This window comes from Coregonus lavaretus (genome assembly GCF_964263955.1).
Source record: "Coregonus lavaretus genome assembly, chromosome: 7".
NCBI classification, from domain to species: Eukaryota; Metazoa; Chordata; class Actinopteri; order Salmoniformes; family Salmonidae; genus Coregonus; species Coregonus lavaretus.
The window spans coordinates 31,579,841-31,599,454 of NC_139994.1; the positions used below are offsets into that span (position 1 = coordinate 31,579,841).

The 19,614-nt window shown below is 43.5% G+C and overlaps 1 protein-coding gene across 1 annotated transcript in view; it reads left to right on the forward strand.

Annotated features, from left to right (window-relative positions):
• LOC311132415 (syndecan-2-A-like) overlaps positions 1-16,790 on the forward strand; it is a 40,269-nt gene extending 23,479 nt beyond the window's left edge. Inside the window, exons 2-5 of the mRNA XM_084165701.1 lie at positions 7,913-8,027; positions 8,547-8,716; positions 10,834-10,954; positions 14,336-16,790. Of these exons, the coding sequence (XP_084021827.1) occupies positions 7,913-8,027; positions 8,547-8,716; positions 10,834-10,954; positions 14,336-14,499 (570 nt within the window). The 3' untranslated portion in view covers positions 14,500-16,790. The remainder of the gene's footprint in view (positions 1-7,912; positions 8,028-8,546; positions 8,717-10,833; positions 10,955-14,335) is intronic.
• Positions 16,791-19,614: the final 2,824 nt, after the last annotated feature.

Consider the following 19,614-nt stretch of genomic DNA (forward strand, 5'->3'; position numbering starts at 1 on the left):
GGTTTGGTGCGAGAGGTAGGAACAGGCCGGGCTGGGCTGGCGACGCACACCGTAGACCTGGTACGTGGAGCAGGAACAGGCCGGTCCGTACTGGGAACACACACCACTGGCCTTAACCGGGGATCAGGAACGGGCCGGACCGGACTGGTAACACACCTCAGTCTCTCACGCCGTGCCTCAACTACTTCCCTCCCTCTACTCGCCAATGGCTCCCGTAATCCGGTAGCCTTCTCTCCACGTCTCCCTGTGGCAGCCTCCTGCTGCCCAGCCGCCCAAGCCATGTACACAAGGTGAAAACACACAGTTTAAATATGGCTCCCAATCAGAGATAACGAGCCGACAGCTGACACTCGTTACCTCCGATTGGGAGTCAATTGACCAAACAAGGAACACACAACCAAATAGACAACCCAACCAAACAGAACACAACGAAACGAACACACCCTGGCTCAACATACAAAGTCCCGGAGCCAGAGCGTGACATTTATGAGGACATAAAGATCAGCTAATGCACCCGTAAATGACTGCTCTCCGCCATTAATTTGATGATGCAGTCCACAGCACCACGAAATGAAAAGGTAACAAATCCTTCCACCTGGAAACCCTTCATGTCAACCCAAGTGTGGCAATGCTTTGAAACAGGAAGGAGCCATAGAATCTAGATGACTTCCTGAACTTTCCAAAGGAGCACTTCAGCTGTGTTCATTTCAGTGTTTATCATTCAGTTTATTACGAGTGATGACAGTATGGAATCAAAAGGTAGTCATAGATCTGCTGTCAACACTCGTCTGTCTAGCTCTTCTTAACTGTGTCTTTGTTTTCCAATTAGGATTTTAAAGTCTTTATAAATAAGTCCAATCATTAACCAGAAATCCCTATTATGAATGCATTATGTTGTGTTATTATGCATGATGTAAAAAAGAACATGTGGCAAAGTGAGCTGCTAGCAACAGAGCCAGATGAACAGATTCTGTTTCCTGGATTAGGCTGCTTTTCATGGTAAATGTCAACCTGCACGCACACACGCACACACACAAGCTACAAAGCTGTCCCCCACACTCCTGGAATAGCTCCAGGTCACACAGTCTGGTTTTAGGGAGAGTTTGATTTGTGTCAACTTCCCGCAGTAACAGCCCCTCCCATGCCCTCCAGTGTCTCAAAGACTATCAATTAGTTCCTTATTATGATCCCCGGGAGGGCAATAAAAGTTGAAGGTTCTGAAGAGCGCTGAGAGACAACCCCCCACCCTACTCCCCCTCCTTTCCTCCACCACCACAACCATTTGTTTATCTTGTGGGTCAGTGTTTGAACTCCCCCTCCATTGGTGTAGCGTTGGCATTTTTTAACTAATTTCTCAACCCCAATTACATTCAACAAACAAATCCTCACCAACAAACATAAATGATGAAGCCAGCTTGTTCCTGCTGGTTGTTTGTTTAGCATTAGCAGGTGCTAGCGTTATCCTACAAAATGGCTGCCAACCGATGCCAACCTAGCAGTCCATTGTTGTTGTCAGTATCTCTTAAGACAATAAGTGACACACTAAACACCACTTAGGACCAATAATAAGAGTACAATCTTAATTTCTTGAAACACTTCACTATTGAAACACTGCATCTTGAATCCAGCCATTTTAGCCCACTCAAGCTAATTCCTCTCGCCCAGTCACCCCCAATCCTTTCCTCCCAGCCAGGTCGGCCACAGTGAAAAGCCGAAGCCGTCCATCCGCTCAGCGCCGATAAAGAAACCCTCGTAAACGTGCATGTGGGAGAGAGATGGGAAGGAGGCCAGAGTGGTGGCATTATTTCTCCTTCAGAAAGTCATTGACGTTCAGCAGGCCCAACTTTTGTTTGCCATGAGAGGAGAGAGGAGACCGATTTCTTTTGATAGTACAGCGGTAGCCAATGGTCTTACAGAAGCGGACAATACTAACCAAACACCATTGAAGGCTTAATATAGCCTGGACACTGTACTGTGAGGTACCATAGCTGACCTGAGTGGATATTCTTATGAAATATGAAAGGACGGCTTTGCAAGTCAAGTGCTTTCTGATATAATGGGCTTCTCTTCCCCTCATAGTTCATTTGAGGTGCTCTTAAGGAAATATTTTAGAGCGGGCGCAGAGCAACAGACCGACAACGAATGTCTGAGGCAGTGTCTGCCCTGTCTCTTGTTTTCCACTCCTGTAAATGATGTAAGCCTTACTGTGTGTGTGTGTGTGTGTGTGTGTGTGTGTGTGTGTGTGTGTATTCATGCGTGTCTGCATACCTTTGAGGAACACTATTTTCCTCCCCTGTCTTGGGGTGAGTTAATATTGACTGTGTAAGAAGTGAATACAGTGTGTCAACACGGATTAGAGACGGGGCAAGATGGCTCATCCAAGTTACCCTACACTACCCCCACGACCCATAGCCACCCACCCCCACCCTACTCTAACTACCTCCCCTCACAGTAGCGCTAGCTCACAGCTAACTGCACACGCCATAGAGAGAGCCTCTTTGGCTTTCAGACACCGCCAGGCATGGGCTTGGTGGTTTGACAGGCTTTTAGCAAAGCAACCTGCTGGCAACAGATTGTCTACTACAGCACATTCTCTCTTTCTCTCTTTCTCTCTCCTCTTTCTCTCATTTTCCTCCTTGTCATTCTCACTCTTTTTCTGCCTCTCCTCCCCCTCTCTTCTTCCTCCTCTTGTCTATTATGTTTCTTTCCCTATACAAGGTCTCCATGGAGACCGACTGCATCACCACCAAGCCTCCTGCTGGCCACTAGTTGTTCATTAGGTGCAGACAGACAGTAGGAACTGCTGTAGTTCTGTTCTAATAGAAGCCACAGTGCTGCTAGACCCTTGTTATCGCAGTCTCTCTGTCAGTCAGTCAGTCAATCAGGCGCTAGGCTAGGTGCTGCATGTTGCTTGTTAGGGTCTCGGCTAAGGATAAGGCGGCTAAGGCTGTGATTGGCTGTGTGGATTCTCTATGGGCTTTTTCCCATTCATTCATACCAGTGAAGAGGGATTGTATTTTTTGTATACGACCGCTCTCACTGTGTCAGTTAGGGTCATACCTGGAGGTGGAGAATGTGTTAATGACATAGTCATTAACACTTTGGGGGGGGGGGGGGGGGGGGGTAGAGCCTGTTTGTGTGCATATGTGTGTGCTTGTCTTTCTAAAGAAAAAGTTATTTAAATAGCCTTCTTACAAATCATAAATACATGTAAGGGAAAAGGGGGGTGGAAGGTTCCACTGGCCAGGGACACTGAGGACAACTTCCTGGGCTGTCTGGTCAGACTGTCCGGACCTCAACGACCTGTGCAACCGGACTGGAGTGGAGCTCAGGTGGACACGGACTGATATGCAAACTGAGCCAGTAACTACCTCTGATGCAGTTGTGGCAGATCGCGGTGTTGTTGTGGAGGCTTCTGTCACCCATGATGGAACATCCCATCCTACATCCAGGACAACACTCCTTGGTATCAGACGGATGCAGCTATTGCAACACTGGACAGGCCTGAGGCTGCAGGGGAAACTTGCTGCTCTGGACTGTGCTGACCACTCTGTCTCCCATTCCATGTACCAGAATGCTGCCGAGGACATTCTCACCTTTACAGTTAAGGCGGGGCTGCAGGTTCTACCAACAAAAGATAACCTACCACTCTGGTACCCTTCAAACCATGACCCATTTTGTATTCTACATGAGTCAAATGTAATGGAGTCCATTGCCCATGTTGTGAATGGCTGCTGTTCATACAAGGATTTGTACATTACTAGACATGACCGCCTTGTTACCTGATAGCCAGCAAGGTGAAGTAGTCACCAACAGTACACATGCATAAACATTCTTGTGTAAGGGGAAGCTGGTTTGATGTTGATGATGATGATGATGATGTGTTTTTCTGTGTGCCAAATACGCCAGATATTGTTGTTGTGGGAGGAGGCCAAGGGGAGTTGCTCATTTTGGAAGTGGGCTGCTCATTTGACAGCTACATGGAGCAGGCCTTTGCTGAGAAGCTGCTTAAATACCAGCCCCTCGTGGCACGCTTCGACAGCCTCGGGTGTACGTGCAAGCTGGTTGCGCTGATACAGTGGTGAAAAAAATGTATTTAGTCAGCCACCAATTGTGCAAGTTCTCCCACTTAAAAAGATGAGAGAGGCCTGTAATTTTCATCATAGGTACACGTCAACTATGACAGGCAAAATGCAGAATCCAGAAAATGACATTGTAGGATTTTTAATGAATTTATTTGCAAATTATGGTGGAAAATTAAGTATTTGGTCAATAACAAAAGTTTCTCAATACTTTGTTATATACCCTTTGTTGGCAATGACACAGGTCAAACGTTTTCTGTAAGTCTTCACAAGGTTTTCACACACTGTTGCTGGTATTTTGGCCCATTCCTCCATGCAGATCTCCTCTAGAGCAGTGATGTTTTGGGGCTGTCGCTGGGCAACACGGACTTTCAACTCCCTCCAAAGATTTTCTATGGGGTTGAGATCTGGAGACTGGCTAGGCCACTCCAGGACCTTGAAATGCTTCTTACGAAGCCACTCCTTCGTTGCCCGGGCGGTGTGTTTGGGATCATTGTCATGCTGAAAGACCCAGCCACGTTTCATCTTCAATGCCCTTGCTGATGGAAGGAGGTTTTCACTCAAAATCTCACGATACATGGCCCCATTCATTCATTCCTTTACACGGATCAGTCGTCCTGGTCCCTTTGCAGAAAAACAGCCCCAAAGCATGATGTTTCCACCCCCATGCTTCACAGTAGGTATGGTGTTCTTTGGATGCAACTCAGCATTCTTTGTCCTCCAAACACGACGAGTTGAGTTTTTACCAAAAAGTTCTATTTTGGTTTCATCTGACCATATGCCATTCTCCCAATCCTCTTCTGGATCATCCAAATGCACTCTAGCAAACTTCAGACGGGCCTGGACATGTACTGGCTTAAGCAGGGGGACACGTCTGGCACTGCAGGATTTGAGTCCCTGGCGGCGTAGTGTGTTACTGATGGTAGGCTTTGTTACTTTGGTCCCAGCTCTTTGCAGGTCATTCACTAGGTCCCCTCGTGTGGTTCTGGGATTTTTGCTCACCGTTCTTGTGATCATTTTGACCCCACGGGGTGAGATCTTGCGTGGAGCCCCAGTTCGAGGGAGATTATCAGTGGTCTTGTATGTCTTCCATTTCCTAATAATTGCTCCCACAGTTGATTTCTTCAAACCAAGCTGCTTACCTATTGCAGATTCAGTCTTCCCAGCCTGGTGCAGGTCTACAATTTTGTTTCTGGTGTCCTTTGACAGCTCTTTGGTCTTGGCCATAGTGGAGTTTGGAGTGTGACTGTTTGAGGTTGTGGACAGGTGTCTTTTATACTGATAACAAGTTCAAACAGGTGCCATTAATACAGGTAACGAGTGGAGGACAGAGGAGCCTCTTAAAGAAGAAGTTACAGGTCTGTGAGAGCCAGAAATCTTGCTTGTTTGTAGGTGACCAAATACTTATTTTCCACCATAATTTGCAAATAAATTCATTAAAAATCCTACAATGTGATTTTCTGGATTTTTTTCCTCATTTTGTCTGTCATAGTTGACGTGTACCTATGATGAAAATTACAGGCCTCTCTATTTGGCAGTCTCGGCCACGTACACAGTCTTGCGGTGCATGGCCTCCAGATTGCGGGCCTGACAAAAACTAGGGCAAAGCAATTGGCTAGGTACTGCTCTGTTTCAGCTGTTGTGGGCAGCCTAGCTATTCGGAGAAGGAGGTGGGTTCTGTACCCTTGAGTGCCATGCATACAGGGGCCTTTGAAATGTTCGGGTCCTTTTTTTGTAAATTTGATTGGTGGATTCAAATAAAGTATTTAAAGTGTGTGTGTGTGTGTACTTGAAGCATTACCAGATGTCTCTCCGTACTCTAGAGCCTTAGTCTTTGTAAAGAAAAAAGTTATTTAAATAGCCTTCTTGGAAGAAACTCTTTATCTCTTGAGTTCAAGGAATGCCAGTAGGTAGTAGTCAAATCATGTGTAGAGTAGGCTTTGTTTGTGAAGATCACCAAGAGGGTGAACAGGATTAGGCTGTAATAGCCTAATTGCCATTTACACTAGCGGAGTTGACGAGCTGAAAGAGAACCGGTGCTCTGTCTGCCCTCACTTTATGTGGAAAGAAAGTAAACAAATACAATGGACACTGTCTGGAATTGTTTAGTGTCACTTTCTTTATATTTGTGATGTATTGAATTGTGTGTGTGTGTGGTTACACGCATGTGTCTGCATTTGTGTGTGTGCTTGAGCGTGTGTGCGTTCAGGTGTGTGTGTGCTTGTGAGCATGTGTGTGTGTGGCATCAATTTCCTCTATCTCATTAGGTTCCTTTGTTGTGGCTTGATTTGTGGGCTCCATCCTTTGGTTCATTCATTGTATTATTACTGATGCATCGTGATGTGTGGGACCAGCTAGTGAACTGAACTGTGGGGTTGGTGAAACAGAATAGGCAGTGAGGATACGATAAAGTTGCTTTGAACAAATTCCTCCTTTGATCAGCCAGCTCTGGCGTGAATGCCTTTCTCTTGGAAAGTCATTGCTCCTTTGGAGGGGAGGCAGATATTGTTCTGTTTTATCATCCCCTCTCCTTTCACCACCGCAGACCAGCCCCTTTGTGACGGCGGAGAGTGTTAGCCTGCTCTTTGAAGAGAGGTAGAGGGTCCTTCAAACACACTCTTTACCCCCCACACCCGAGGCATATAGAGGCTATATTCACACTCGCCCCAATAGCCGCAGTCTGCTGTTTTATACACTGTTGTTCACCTATTGCAGGCAGAGTAAAACAGGCAACCTTGCACAGACAAACACACACAAACAAACAAACAAACAAACAAACAAACACAAACCTACTCCTTTGCTACCTTTATCACAGCTTCCTTCCGAAAAAATAGTCATCCCTTATGTTATGTCCTCCGAAACTCTTTCTTCCCTGGCCTTTTCTGGAAAAGCAATGAGTGTAAAATCTAATCCCAGTTCATTTAGTTTCAGGTTTATCAGCACCTAGCACCACCACCACACAAGCACTATAGCAACGCTTGGATGATTTATTGTCGGCCCTCTTTTGTGACCCTTTTCTAAAGCAGCATCAGTATGGAGGGGACATGAGTGAGGTTGAATGGAGGTTGGTTGGAGGTTGAATGGAGGTTGCCATGGGGCTTACCTAGCTATTCCACACACGCATACACACACACACACACATATGGCAATGGCAATGTTTTGTCCAATGTGCTGTCATTTCACTGAGTTTGTATGAAGTTGTGTGTAAAGGAAATTGAGGATGGATGACATAACATTTTATTAACTAGCATTTTATAGGGGGTTGAGGGGGTTGATGCCTTTACAAGTCACACAAACAGCATTTTTCAATTTCAGCTTCTCTATTGGCCACTCCATTAAGCTGTAAGACAAACACACACACTTCTATGGACTTTTACCCCGGCAATGATGGTGGGCGGAGCTAGACGTCTAATTTAATGGTCATCTGTTTAGAGAGTGGTGTTATGTCTCTGAGACTGTGATATAGACCAGCGTGGTTTGTTTAGACAAGTCTCCTCTGAGGTACATGACTACAATGTTAAAGCAAATAACAATAGGCCTACCTGGCAGAACATACTATAATGCTAAAACTACCAATGCAACTCTTTTTGTGTCAACTATGGCTTTGAGTCAAGTAGGAAGAACATTGGTGTTCTCTTTTCAATGAAACTCAGTGCCTTCTACCAAAGGTGAGACTGTAGTATCCAGAAATGTGTTCACTGCTAGAAGTATTTCAAAGACAAAAGTGGTGACTATAGGAAAGTTATGTTAGGCTCGCACATTGAAAAGTGGTCATAGGACAGTCTAAATGGCTAATACTTAGTCTATATTTCTGTTGTTCTCCCTTTCAGATAGTGGTCGCGGCCAAGTCGTCATCCGAAGTGGATGAACTTTTCATTGACGACACAGGGTCCGGGGGTTACTACCCTGAAGATGATGACGACTTTAACTCAGGGTCAGGATCAGGTAAGAGTCTGGTCACAGTAGCCTTCAACTGGGTCGACACGCACAGGGAGGCAGGCTGGCAGACACACAAACACACACACATACGCACACAAACAGTCACTTCTGTATACTGTGTCTTTCACCCAGAATGGGCATGTCTGTAGAACTGAGGTCTTACTTAGGTATTGAAGCCCCTTTTACAAAATGTTTAACAACAGGCAGATGGCCAAAGCAAAGAAGGCTGTAAGAAAGTGCTTTGATAACTTTAGCGAACACTGTTCCCAGTAAAAGGAAACCAGACTCACTTTACCTCCACCTGATCCCATCCTAGAATATCAGGAGGTGGCCTTGTCTGTTGTGATTGAATTATGAATTAGAATGTAATGTACTTATAAAAAGTGATTATGAAAAGCCTGATTTCACTTAAATACAGACTCAAACATAGACAGTCACCCTTCATCTTCAACTGAAAGTAAACTGAAAGTAATTGAGTGCTGGTGAAGTAGTACAATAGTGCTATCTCCTCATCTTGCTCTGCAGGCATTGGTGAGGAGGTGATTGAGGAGGCGGTGACTGTGAGCACGCTGTACATTGCCCCCAAAGCAGAACCCACCAAGGACTCCACCAAAGACTTCACTCCTAGAGTGGAGACAGCCACACCCAGAGAAGACCTGCCTAGGGAAACGCCCAGGAAGCCAGTCCGAACAGAGGTGAGGGAACATAACAACTAACCCATACACCAGACTATTTAGACCGGCCCACTAAGCTAAAGATGGACCGGCCCATTGAACATTTGCGCGAAATGCCCTATGACCAGTCCTTTTCTGCCCCATATGGTATATATTCAATTTTTACTCAGTAAAAAATTACAATTAACAGATTGAAAATTGCCTGCTATTTTCTTTGGGGGCCTTTCAATTCACAACCCCAAATAACAGTTGAACATGCACTGACCCCAATGCTGGAATTCTATACATAAAAATTAGTCATTGGTAACAGACCCCTAATAGTACACTAATATTATAGCATTTTACTAGACAGACCACTTGATCTATGATCTTTAGTCTGCCCACAGATGAAGAGTATAAACCGTCAGTCATGAGATTTAACTGGTTGAAATAGCATGTAATCAAATCCCTCTAATGCCGCATTGATAATACCCCCCAAGAGTTTCCTCTAAGTATAAGGATCAAGCAGTCATCTAGACCCCTGATGTTGCTCTGGTTTGTGGTACATTATGCTGGATTACTGAATCAACAGCCATAATCTCACAATTTGGAACACTATCAGCTCTTGGACCCACCATGCTCTATTGGGAGATGGCCTAGATTTTGTCACTACCCCTTCAGCCAAGTCAAAGGACGCAGGTCTGTTGCCAATAGTGGTCCCATTCCCTTTCCCCTAGCCCCTTCAATCATTACGGATCTGAAGCGACTAGGGATGGATGTTAGCAATACGACCTTGGCTATTTGCATTTCGAAACACCCCTAATTAACCATATATGATCGAAATCATCCCTTTAAAGCCTGTGGGGAATATACAACACCGTACCATGAAATACAACGTCTCAACCAAAAAAAGCTGAGCAAAAAATAGAGGTGCTAGTGTCAGAGATTGAGTACAACCAAAAGGTTTTATTTGGCTCGCTCAGTTGTGGCTTGACCAGTAAAAATAAAAGCATAGCTATAAAGAGAAGACCATTAAGACAATTAGTTGCTTTAGCAATGGAAAATATATTCACCAATAAGCCATCCATCCTCAACAGCTCCCTCCTGTAGGCGTAGAGGCCAACATTGCTGTTGTGCAGGATGAACCTTGCCACCACATTCAGAAGCGTCTTTTGCGCATCACATAACCTATCACCTGCACATTAAGAGTGGAAGCATTTTCTGTTCATAGAGTGAAACTCGTTTTGGGATGGTGCTTTTATGGGGATGTGGTTGCCGTCTATTGCTCCATTCGTATTTAGGAACGCATTGATGTTAAAGAAAGCCCTCTTGACTTCAACCTGTTGTGCGATGGTGTATGGAAATTGTAAGTTCGTTTTTCTGACGATTGTATCAAAGACATTGGCTCATTGAGGGCTGTAAGATGCTCCCGCTGAAAAGTGCCCGTTGCCAAAAACCCAAGGGTGGATAGCACTTGGATGTGCACCGGAATGGCATGTGTTTGCCTTTTTAAAGTAAGTCTTAAATCCTTGCAAAAATCCTATAAGATTGTTTTTGGGAAACGATATCTGACGAGCAAATCTGAACGTTCTGCCCCAAAAAATCCCACGTCTCTAAAAACGCGCTCTCTGCAAAATGCAGCGTGTGCTGAATCTTCCAACAGAGCAAGATAAGCCTCTCATTCGATTTCCTATTATCTCAGTCTTTTATAGTATTTCAACAATAGTTTCACTTTCACACGTGCCTTCTAATTTAACAAATGACTGTACTTTATATGGATTATTATCGTAACAAATGCACTGATGTGGTCAAAATATATGCGTGTCAAGATATGTTGCATGAATTCACAATGGAAATACAATGAAATTGAAAAATGATTTAATTACTTATTATGACATTTTCAACATTCTACGCTTGACAAGCAGTTCCCTTATTCCACCACTTGGCACTGTGCATACACATGGTCATGGTTGTACGTAAATGTACGCAAACTCTCAAGCAAACGTTCATATTGATAAATCTCACACTTTGCGTGGAATTGATCCCACGAATGGTTTACGCACAGATTTGTGCCTACGCATGATTGATAAATGAGGCCCCAGGCCATTATGTTGGTACAGAACCTGTATCCCTCCAACTCTTTCATTCTCTCCTCCCAGCCCCCAGTACCTGTCACAGAGGACGAGCGTAACAACCAGATCACCAGCGCCCCCAGCTCACCCCTGGAGCCCATCGAGGTGCGCTCAGAAAACCTCTTCCAGAGAACAGAGGTGCTGGCAGGTATGTACAGAAACAACACTGGGTTTTGGTGGTTTGGACAGTGGACACAGGCTGCAGTCCTTGTACCTCTGTCTACACATCTACGCTAGGCTACTGTTTGTGATAGACTAGAGGTTGAATATGGGTTGTGAGCTGTTAAATAGGAAATTAGCTCGAATTTCTTATATGACTAACCAGGTTTCCATCTAATATTTTTTATGCACCTAAAGTACTTAAGCTTTATGCTCTTTTCCAATATATATCAAGGGTCTTATTCTGGTGACATGACGATCGATGCTTGGCTGCCGTTTGACAAATAACAATAATCTTGCTCTTTTGACCAAGTATTCACAGCCCCTTGACTTTTTCCACATGTTGTTGTGTTACAGCCTGAATTTAAAATGGATTAAATAGAAATGTTGTGTCACTGGCCTACACACAATACCCTAGAATGTCAAAGTGGAATTATGTTTTTAGAAACTTTTTGAAATTCATAAAAAATTAAAATCTGAAATGTCTTGAATTAATAAGTATTAAACCCCTTTGTTATGGCAAGCCTAAATAGGTTCAGCAGTAAACATTTGCTTAACAAGTCACATAATAAGTTGCATGGACTATATAATAGTGTTTAACATGATTTTTCAATAACTACCTCATCTCTGTACCAACACATACAATTATCTGTGACGTCTCTCAGTTGAGCAGTGAATTTCAAACACAGATTCAACCACAAAGTCAAGGGAGGTTTTCCAATGCTTCGCAAAGAATGGCACCTATTGGTAGATTGATAAACATAAAAAAGAAGAGATTGACTATCCCTTTGAGCATGCTGAAGTTATTCATTACACTTTGGATGGTGAATCAACACACCCAATCACTACAAAGATACAGGCGTCCTTCCTAACTCAGTTGCCGGAGAGGAAGGAAACCGCTCAGGGATTTCACCATGAGGCCAATGGTGACTTTAAAACAGTTACAAAGTTGAATGGCTTTGATAGGAGAATACTGAGGATGGATCAACAACATTAAAGTTACTCCACAAAACTAACCTAAATGACAGAGTGAAAATAATAAAAATATTCTAAAACATGCATCCTGTTTGCAATAAGGCACTAAAGTAAAACTGCAAAAACATTTGCAAAGAAATGAACTTTGTCTGAATAAAAAGCATTATGTTTGGGGAAAATCCAACACACCACTCTTCACATTTTCAAGCATGGTGGTGGCTGCATCATGTTATGGGTATGCTTGTCATCAGCAAGGACTAGGGAGTTTCTTAGGATAAAAATAAACGGAATAGAGCTAAGCACAGGCAAAATCCTAGCCATGTACGACAAGCCTGCTAGAGTCATAGTACGGATGAAGACTGAGCTGGAATGTGAAGCTAACTAAAGCTGGCTAGATATATGGGGACACCACTTCAAATTAGTCAATTTGGCTATTTCAGCCACACCCGTTGCTGACAGATGTATAAATCGAGCACACAGCCATGCAATCTCCATAGACAAACATTGGCAGTAGAATGGCCCATACTGAAGAGCTCATTGACATTCAAAGTGGCACCGTCATAGGATGCCACCTTTCAAACAAGTCAGTTCGTCAAATGTCTGCCCTGCTAGAGCTGTCCCTGTTAACTGTAAGTGATGTTATTGTGAAGTGGAAACATCTAGGAGCAACAATGGCTCAGTCGCGAAGTGGTAGGCCACAAGCTCACAGAATGGGACCGCCGAGTGCTGAAGCGTGTAAAAATCGTCTGTCCTCGGTTGCAACACTCACTACCAAGTTCCAAACTGCCTCTGGAAGCAACGTCAGCACAATAACTGTTTGTCGGGAGCTTCATGAAATGGGTTTCCATGGCCGAGCAGCCACACACAAGCATAAGATCACCATGCGCAATGCCAAGCGTCGGCTAGAGTGGTGTAATGCCTGCCACCATTGGACTCTGGAGCAGTGGAAACACGTTCTCTGGAGTGATGAATCACGCTTCACCATCTGGCAGTCCGACGGACTAATCTGGGTTTGGCAGATGCCAGGAGAACGCTACCTGCCCGAATGCATAGTGCCAACTGTAAAGTTTGGTGGAGGAGGAATAATGGTCTGGCGCTGTTTTTCATGGTTCGTGCTAGGCCCCTTATTTCCAGTGAAGGGAAATCTTAACGCTACAGCATACAATGACATTCTAGACAATTCTGTGCTTCCAACTTTGTGGCAACAGTTTATGAAAGGCCCTGTCCTGTTTCAGCATGACAATGCCCCCGTGCACAAAGCGAGGTCCATACAGAAATGGTTTGTCGAGATCGGTGTGGAAGAACTTGACTGGCCTGCACAGATCCCAGACCCGTGACTCCATCGAACACCTTTGGAATGAATTGGAACGCCGACTGCGAGCCCGGCCTAATCGCCCTACATCAGTGCCCGACCTCACTAATGCTCTTGTGGCTGACTGGAAGCAAGTCCCCACAGCAATGTTCCAACATCTAGTGGAAAGCCTTCCCAGAAGAGTGGAGGCTGTTATTGCAGCAAAGTGGGGACCAACTCCATGTTAATCCCCATGATTTTGGAATGAGATGTTCGACGAGCAGGTGTCCACAGACTTTTGGTCATGTAGTGTATATCCCACAAACATCCATCCAGTTAGTCGCCTTTGCTCATTTGGAATTTTATATTTGTCTAACTAGTGTATTTCAAAATTGCACAAATCGCCTGTCATGTAGACATGTGAGGCCCTGACTTTTCTAACTCTGTCTGCTAGCTACACTACTTTTTTCAGTTGTTTTCAATTACTGTCACGTTGGCCACATCCACTGAAACCCTGGCCTTGACAAGGCTGTATATACTGTGGATTAGCGCAATGTAAAACCCAGAGATCAGGAGGCCCAGCCCACTGTGCAAACAGACCTGGCTAGCTAACCTCCTCCTGTCCTCTATACCTCTAATTTTCCACTTCCTGTCCCCCATGGCTCCCACAAACTCTAATTGTCCGTCATTTAATTTACATTTATTTGCTCCACACTGAGACACTGCGCGGTTTCCAGGAGGGTCATTTGCTGGAAGAGTTCCAGGTTTCTTTTTACCCATGGGGCCGAGGGGCCAGTTCAAGATGTGGAAATAAAACTGGAGCAGAGGGGAGATTGTTTCGTCACGAGAGCCCTAAAACAGATTAAGGACTATAAAGAAACCTCATACAAGTATAATTGGGAAAATTACGAAAGCCTATGTAAGGAATTAGCACGCATGAAACAAGGACAAGTCCTGGGACTAATGTTGTGTAGCTTGATAGGGGGATTGCGTAAGAAAGGATACAGTGCATTCAAAGTTCCCTCTCTAGATGCTATAAGCTTCAGTGTCATCTGAATATCCTTTGACCGCTAACCTCTGACCTCTCCTTCTCTCTGTCCACAGCTGTCATTGCGGGCGGAGTTATTGGCTTCCTCTTTGCCATCTTCCTCATCCTCCTCTTGGTTTACCGCATGAGGAAGAAGGACGAGGGCAGCTACGACCTGGGAGAGAGGAAACCGTCTGGGGCAGCATATCAGAAGGCCCCAACCAAGGAGTTTTATGCATAAAGCCCCGCCCCCTCATGAGAAGATTGACAAATCACAGTGACAGTTTATGGCTGTCCATGACAACGACAAAAGCTGTTAAAATGCAACAACAACAAAAAAAGTAACAAATTGATTGAAGAAAACAATTCATAAAGGAAAGCTTTTGCATAGAGTATTGTAATTAAGACATTTTCTTTCTTCTTTAAAAAAAAAAAAGAAAAGCCAAGCATTGCTTATTTTATGGCAAATCTCAGTGTATTTAAACATTTTGTGTGTTATTTGAAAAGGCTGGGAAAAAATGACAAAAAACACAATCTGTAAAGGTCAGAAAAACTGATTGCATCTGTCTTCTGTCAAAGCAGCCATTTTTAGTCGCTGACTACTTTTTAACTGTAGCAGTATGTATTTGTAAAGAACATTTTAAAAAGTGGAAATAATTGAATATAATTATTCTGTATCAATCCTACTTTCATATTTTTTTTCATTTTTGTCCTAGCATGTCTGACATTGATCTCAAAAAGGTGTATTTCATTAATTTATCGTTTTTTTCTCCGATGTAAAAAAATAATGCCTTTGTAGTTTTCATGAAGTTATTTAGTCTTCATATTAACGCTGATAACGGTCAATGTAAATGTTCTCCCTTCAGGTTACAATGTTTATTTTTTGCTCTCACACCAATCTAGTGGAAAGTGAGCATTTAATTTAATTTTTGTTTGTCTTGTTTGTTTTCTTTCGATGTCTCTCTTGGTCAAAACCATTTCTTATACAGCATACATGTTTATAATTGGGAATTGGTCTTAAAAAGCTAAGATGTGTCAGGGGTTCAAGAAAAAGATACAAGACCTACTTTACAGTATGTCTTGTGGATGATTATTTTATTTAATTGCATACGACTTTTCATATTGCACATTCACTGCATTTCTCCTCTGCTGGTCTCGTTCAGCTCTGAGTGTTTAGTATGTTTGGGGTTAAATTTGGCTCAGTGGCATTGCCCTACAACCCCCAATGTTTCCCCCTAGTTTACGTTGCCTGTCCCACCTCCCCCCTCTCTTCCCCAGCACTCTCTCCATCTCCTCATGGTAATCAAATTGGACCAGCGCCAGTGGACCTGTCAGCCCCTCCCCTTTTTCTCACTCCACTGTGTTGCCAGCGCGCCCAGTGTTTTTGTCTCCCGTGTCGATGGTTTAGTCAGGAGATCCTTTCTTTCTATGTGCAACTGGACACGCACCAGCTGCCAATTGAAACGAGTCAGCTCTGTGCGGATCGCAGGGCTGTTCCTAGTGATTCAGAACCTGTCGTTAGAGTGAAATGGAACTTTGGATCCTTTTTCTAAGGTTTCAAGTGTTGTGGTCAGTCAATCCATTTCGATTTGAGCTAACCCAAAACATAACGTAGTTGCTGTCCTGCAAAATTGTAGATTACACCTTCCTCCGTTTCGTGGGGAGGAGCTCTCCTGAGAGCGATTATCAGACAGTGTGAGGTTGGTTACCAAGAACAAAACATATACCAGGAACAATACATCCTTTGATTGACCTGTTGTTGTCACCCTTTCTCATTGAAACGGTCACCTCTGCATGAACCTGCAGTGAGGAGAAAGGTACAACAGGTTGTGAAGTTGCCTTTGAGATGTTGAGCTGTACAGTAATGTGAAGTAGAGGTTGTCATCTGAACTCCTACCACCCATCTGAGGCCATCCTCCTCCATGCATCCCTTCCTCCTCCTCCTCCCTCCCCACTCTGCTATACCCTCCAGCTCCTGCCCTCTACCTGCAATCTCTCTCTCTCTCTCTCTCTCTCTCTCTCTCTCTCTCTCTCTCTCTCTCTCTCTCTCTCTCTCTCTCTCTCTCTCTCTCTCTCTCTCTCTCTCTCTCTCTCTCTCTCTCTCTCTCTCTCTCTCTCTCTCTCTCTCTCTCTCTCTCTCTCTCAGCTTATCATAGAAAGGAAGGTACTGAACTGCATAAACAAAACCCAAAGACTCACAATCACTATACATATTCCCATTATGGCCACATTTCTTTCTTAGTTTTTTTAAATATTGTTATTCTATTAGAGACCTGACCATTGATTCCAATTGCGTATTAGTATATGAAAATATATATTATATATACAAATGTATATTCACCAATGTTTTAAACCTTCAAAGTGCCTAACATTTGGAAATGTACTTGCTCTCTTGGAGAGAATAAGGAGATGCGTACATTACACCAGGGGGATGATGATAATGACTGGCATTTTTTTTTTGTCTTAAAAAAGCAGACAGTATTGTACCTATGCGTTGAAACAACACTACTGAATAAACATTGTGGCCTAATATCGATCTTGTGTGGGCTTTATTGATCCCAGTGTCTTTTCTCTTCACTGTTTTTCCTCCCTCAGGCCACAATCAATGACCGAGGAATACTGTATACTGGTTTCCCAAGGTGCCATTTTACAGATGCTGATATCTCGGCAATGATTTAACATGAACTAGATACCATAAAAGCATACATTACTTATCTATTAGCACATACACTACCAGTCAAAAGTTTGGACACACCTACTCATTCAATGGTTTTTCTTTATTTTTACAATTTTTTACATTGTAGAATAATAGTGAAGACATCAAAACTATGAAATAACACATATGGAATCATGTAGTAACCAAAAAAGTATTAAACAAATAAATATAGTTTATATTTGAGATTCTTCAAATAGCCACCCTTGGCCTTGATGACAGCTTTGCACACTCTTGGAATTCTCTCAACCAGCTTCATAAGGTAGTCACCTGGAATACATTTCAATTGACAGGTGTTCTTTCTTAAATGTTAATTTGTGGAATTTCTTTCCTTCTTAATGCGTTTGAGCCAATCAGTTGTGTTGTGACAAGGTAGGGGTGGTATACAGAAGATAGCCCTATTTGTCTAAGTCCATATTATGGCAAGAACAGCTCAAATACGCAAAGAGAAACGACAGTCCATCATTACTTTAAGACATGAAGGTCAGTCAATACGGAACATTTCAAGAACTTTGAAAGTTTATTCAAGTGCAGTTGCAAAAACCATCAAGCGCTATGATGAAACTGGCTCTCATGAGGACCGCCACAGGAATGAAAGAGTCACCTCTGCTGCAGAAGATAAGTTCATTAGAGTTACCAGCCTCAGAAACTTCAGATCAAATAAATGCTTCACAGAGTTCAAGTCACAGACACATCTCAACATCAACTGTTCAGAGGGGCAATGGACATTAGACCAAATTTGAGTCCAAATTTGAGATTTTTGGTTTCGACCGCTGTGTCTTTGTGAGACGCGGTGTGGGTGAACAGATGATCTTCGCATGTGTAGTTCCCAATGTAAAGCATGGAGGAGGAGGTGTTATGGTGTGGGGGTGCTTTGCTGGTGACACTGTCTGTGATTTATTTAGATTTCAAGGCATATTTAACCAGAATGGCTACCACAGCATTCTGCAGCGATACGCCATCCCATCTGGTTTGGGCTTAGTGGGACTATCATTTGTTTTTCAACAGGACAATGACCCAACACACCTCCAGGCTGTGTAAGGGCTATTTGCCCAAGAAGGAGAGTCATGGAGTGCTGCATCAGATGACCTGGCCTCCACAATCCCCCGACCTCAACCCAATTGAGATGGTTTGGGATGAGTCGGATGGCAGAGTGAAGGAAAAGCAGCCAACAAGTGCTCAGCATATGTGGGAACTGTTGGAAAAGCATTCCAGGTGAAGCTGTTTGAGAGAATGCCCAGAGTGTGCAAAGCTGTCATCAAGGCAAAGGGTGGCTATTTGAAGAATCTCAAATATAAAATATATTTTGATTTGTTTAACACTTTTTTGGGTTGCTACAGTTGAAGTCTGAAGTTTACATACACCTTAGCCAAATACATTTCATCTCAGTTTTTCACAATTCCTGACATTTAATCCTAGTAAATATTCCCTGTCTTAGGTCAGTTAGGATCACCACTTTATTTTAAGAATGTGAAATGTCAGAATAATAGTAGAGAGAATTACTTATTTCAGCTTTTATTTCTTTCATCACATTCCCAGTGGGTCAGAAGTTTACAAACACTCAATTAGTATTTGGTAGCATTGCCTTTAAATTGTTTAACTTGGGTCAAATATTTCGGGTAGCCTTCCATAAGCTTCCCACAATAACTTGGGTGAATTTTGGCCCATTCCTCCTGACAGAGCTGGTGTAACTGAGTCAGGTTTGTAGGCCTCCTTGGTCGCACACGCTTTTTCAGTTCTGCCCACACATTTTCTATAGGATTGAGGTCAGGGATTTGTGATGGCCACTCCAATACCTTTACTTTGTTGTCCTTAAGCCATTTTGCCACAACTTTGGAAGTATGCTTGTGGTCATTGTCCATTTGGAAGACCCATTTGCGACCAAGCTTTAACTTCCTGACTTATGTCTTGAGATGTTGCTTCAATATATCCACATAATTTTCCTTCCTCATGATGCCATCTATTTTGTGAAGTGCACCAGTCCCTCCTGCAACAAAGCACCCCACAGCATGAAGCTGCCACCCCCGTGCTTCACGGTTGGGATGGTGTTCTTCGGCTTGCAAGCAACCCCCTTTTTCCACCAAACATAAAGATGGTCACTATGGCCAAACAGTTATATTTTTGTTTCATCAGACCAGAGGACATTTTTCAAAAAAGTTCGATCTTCGTCCCCATGTGCAGTTGCAAACCGTAGTCTGGCTTTTTATGGCAGTTTTGGAGCAGTGGCTTCTTCCTTGCTGAGCGGCCTTTCAGGTTATGTCGATATAGGAGTCGTTTTACTGTGGATATAGATACTTTTGTACCTGTTTCCTCCAGCATCTTCACAAGGTCCTTTGCTGTTGTTCTGGGATTGATTTGCACTTTCGCACCAAAGTACGTTCATCTCTAGGAGACACAACGCGTCTCCTTACTGAGCGGTATGATGGCTGCGTGGTCCCTTGGTGTTTATACTTGCGTACTATTGTTTGTACAGATGAACGTGGTACCTTCAGGTGTTTGGAAATTGCTCCCAAGGATGAACCAGACTTGTGGAGGTCTACAATTATTTTTCTGAGGTCTTGGCTGATTTCTTTTGATTTTCCCATGATGCCAAGCAAAGAGGCACTGAGTATGAAGGTAGGCCTTGAAATACATCCACAGATA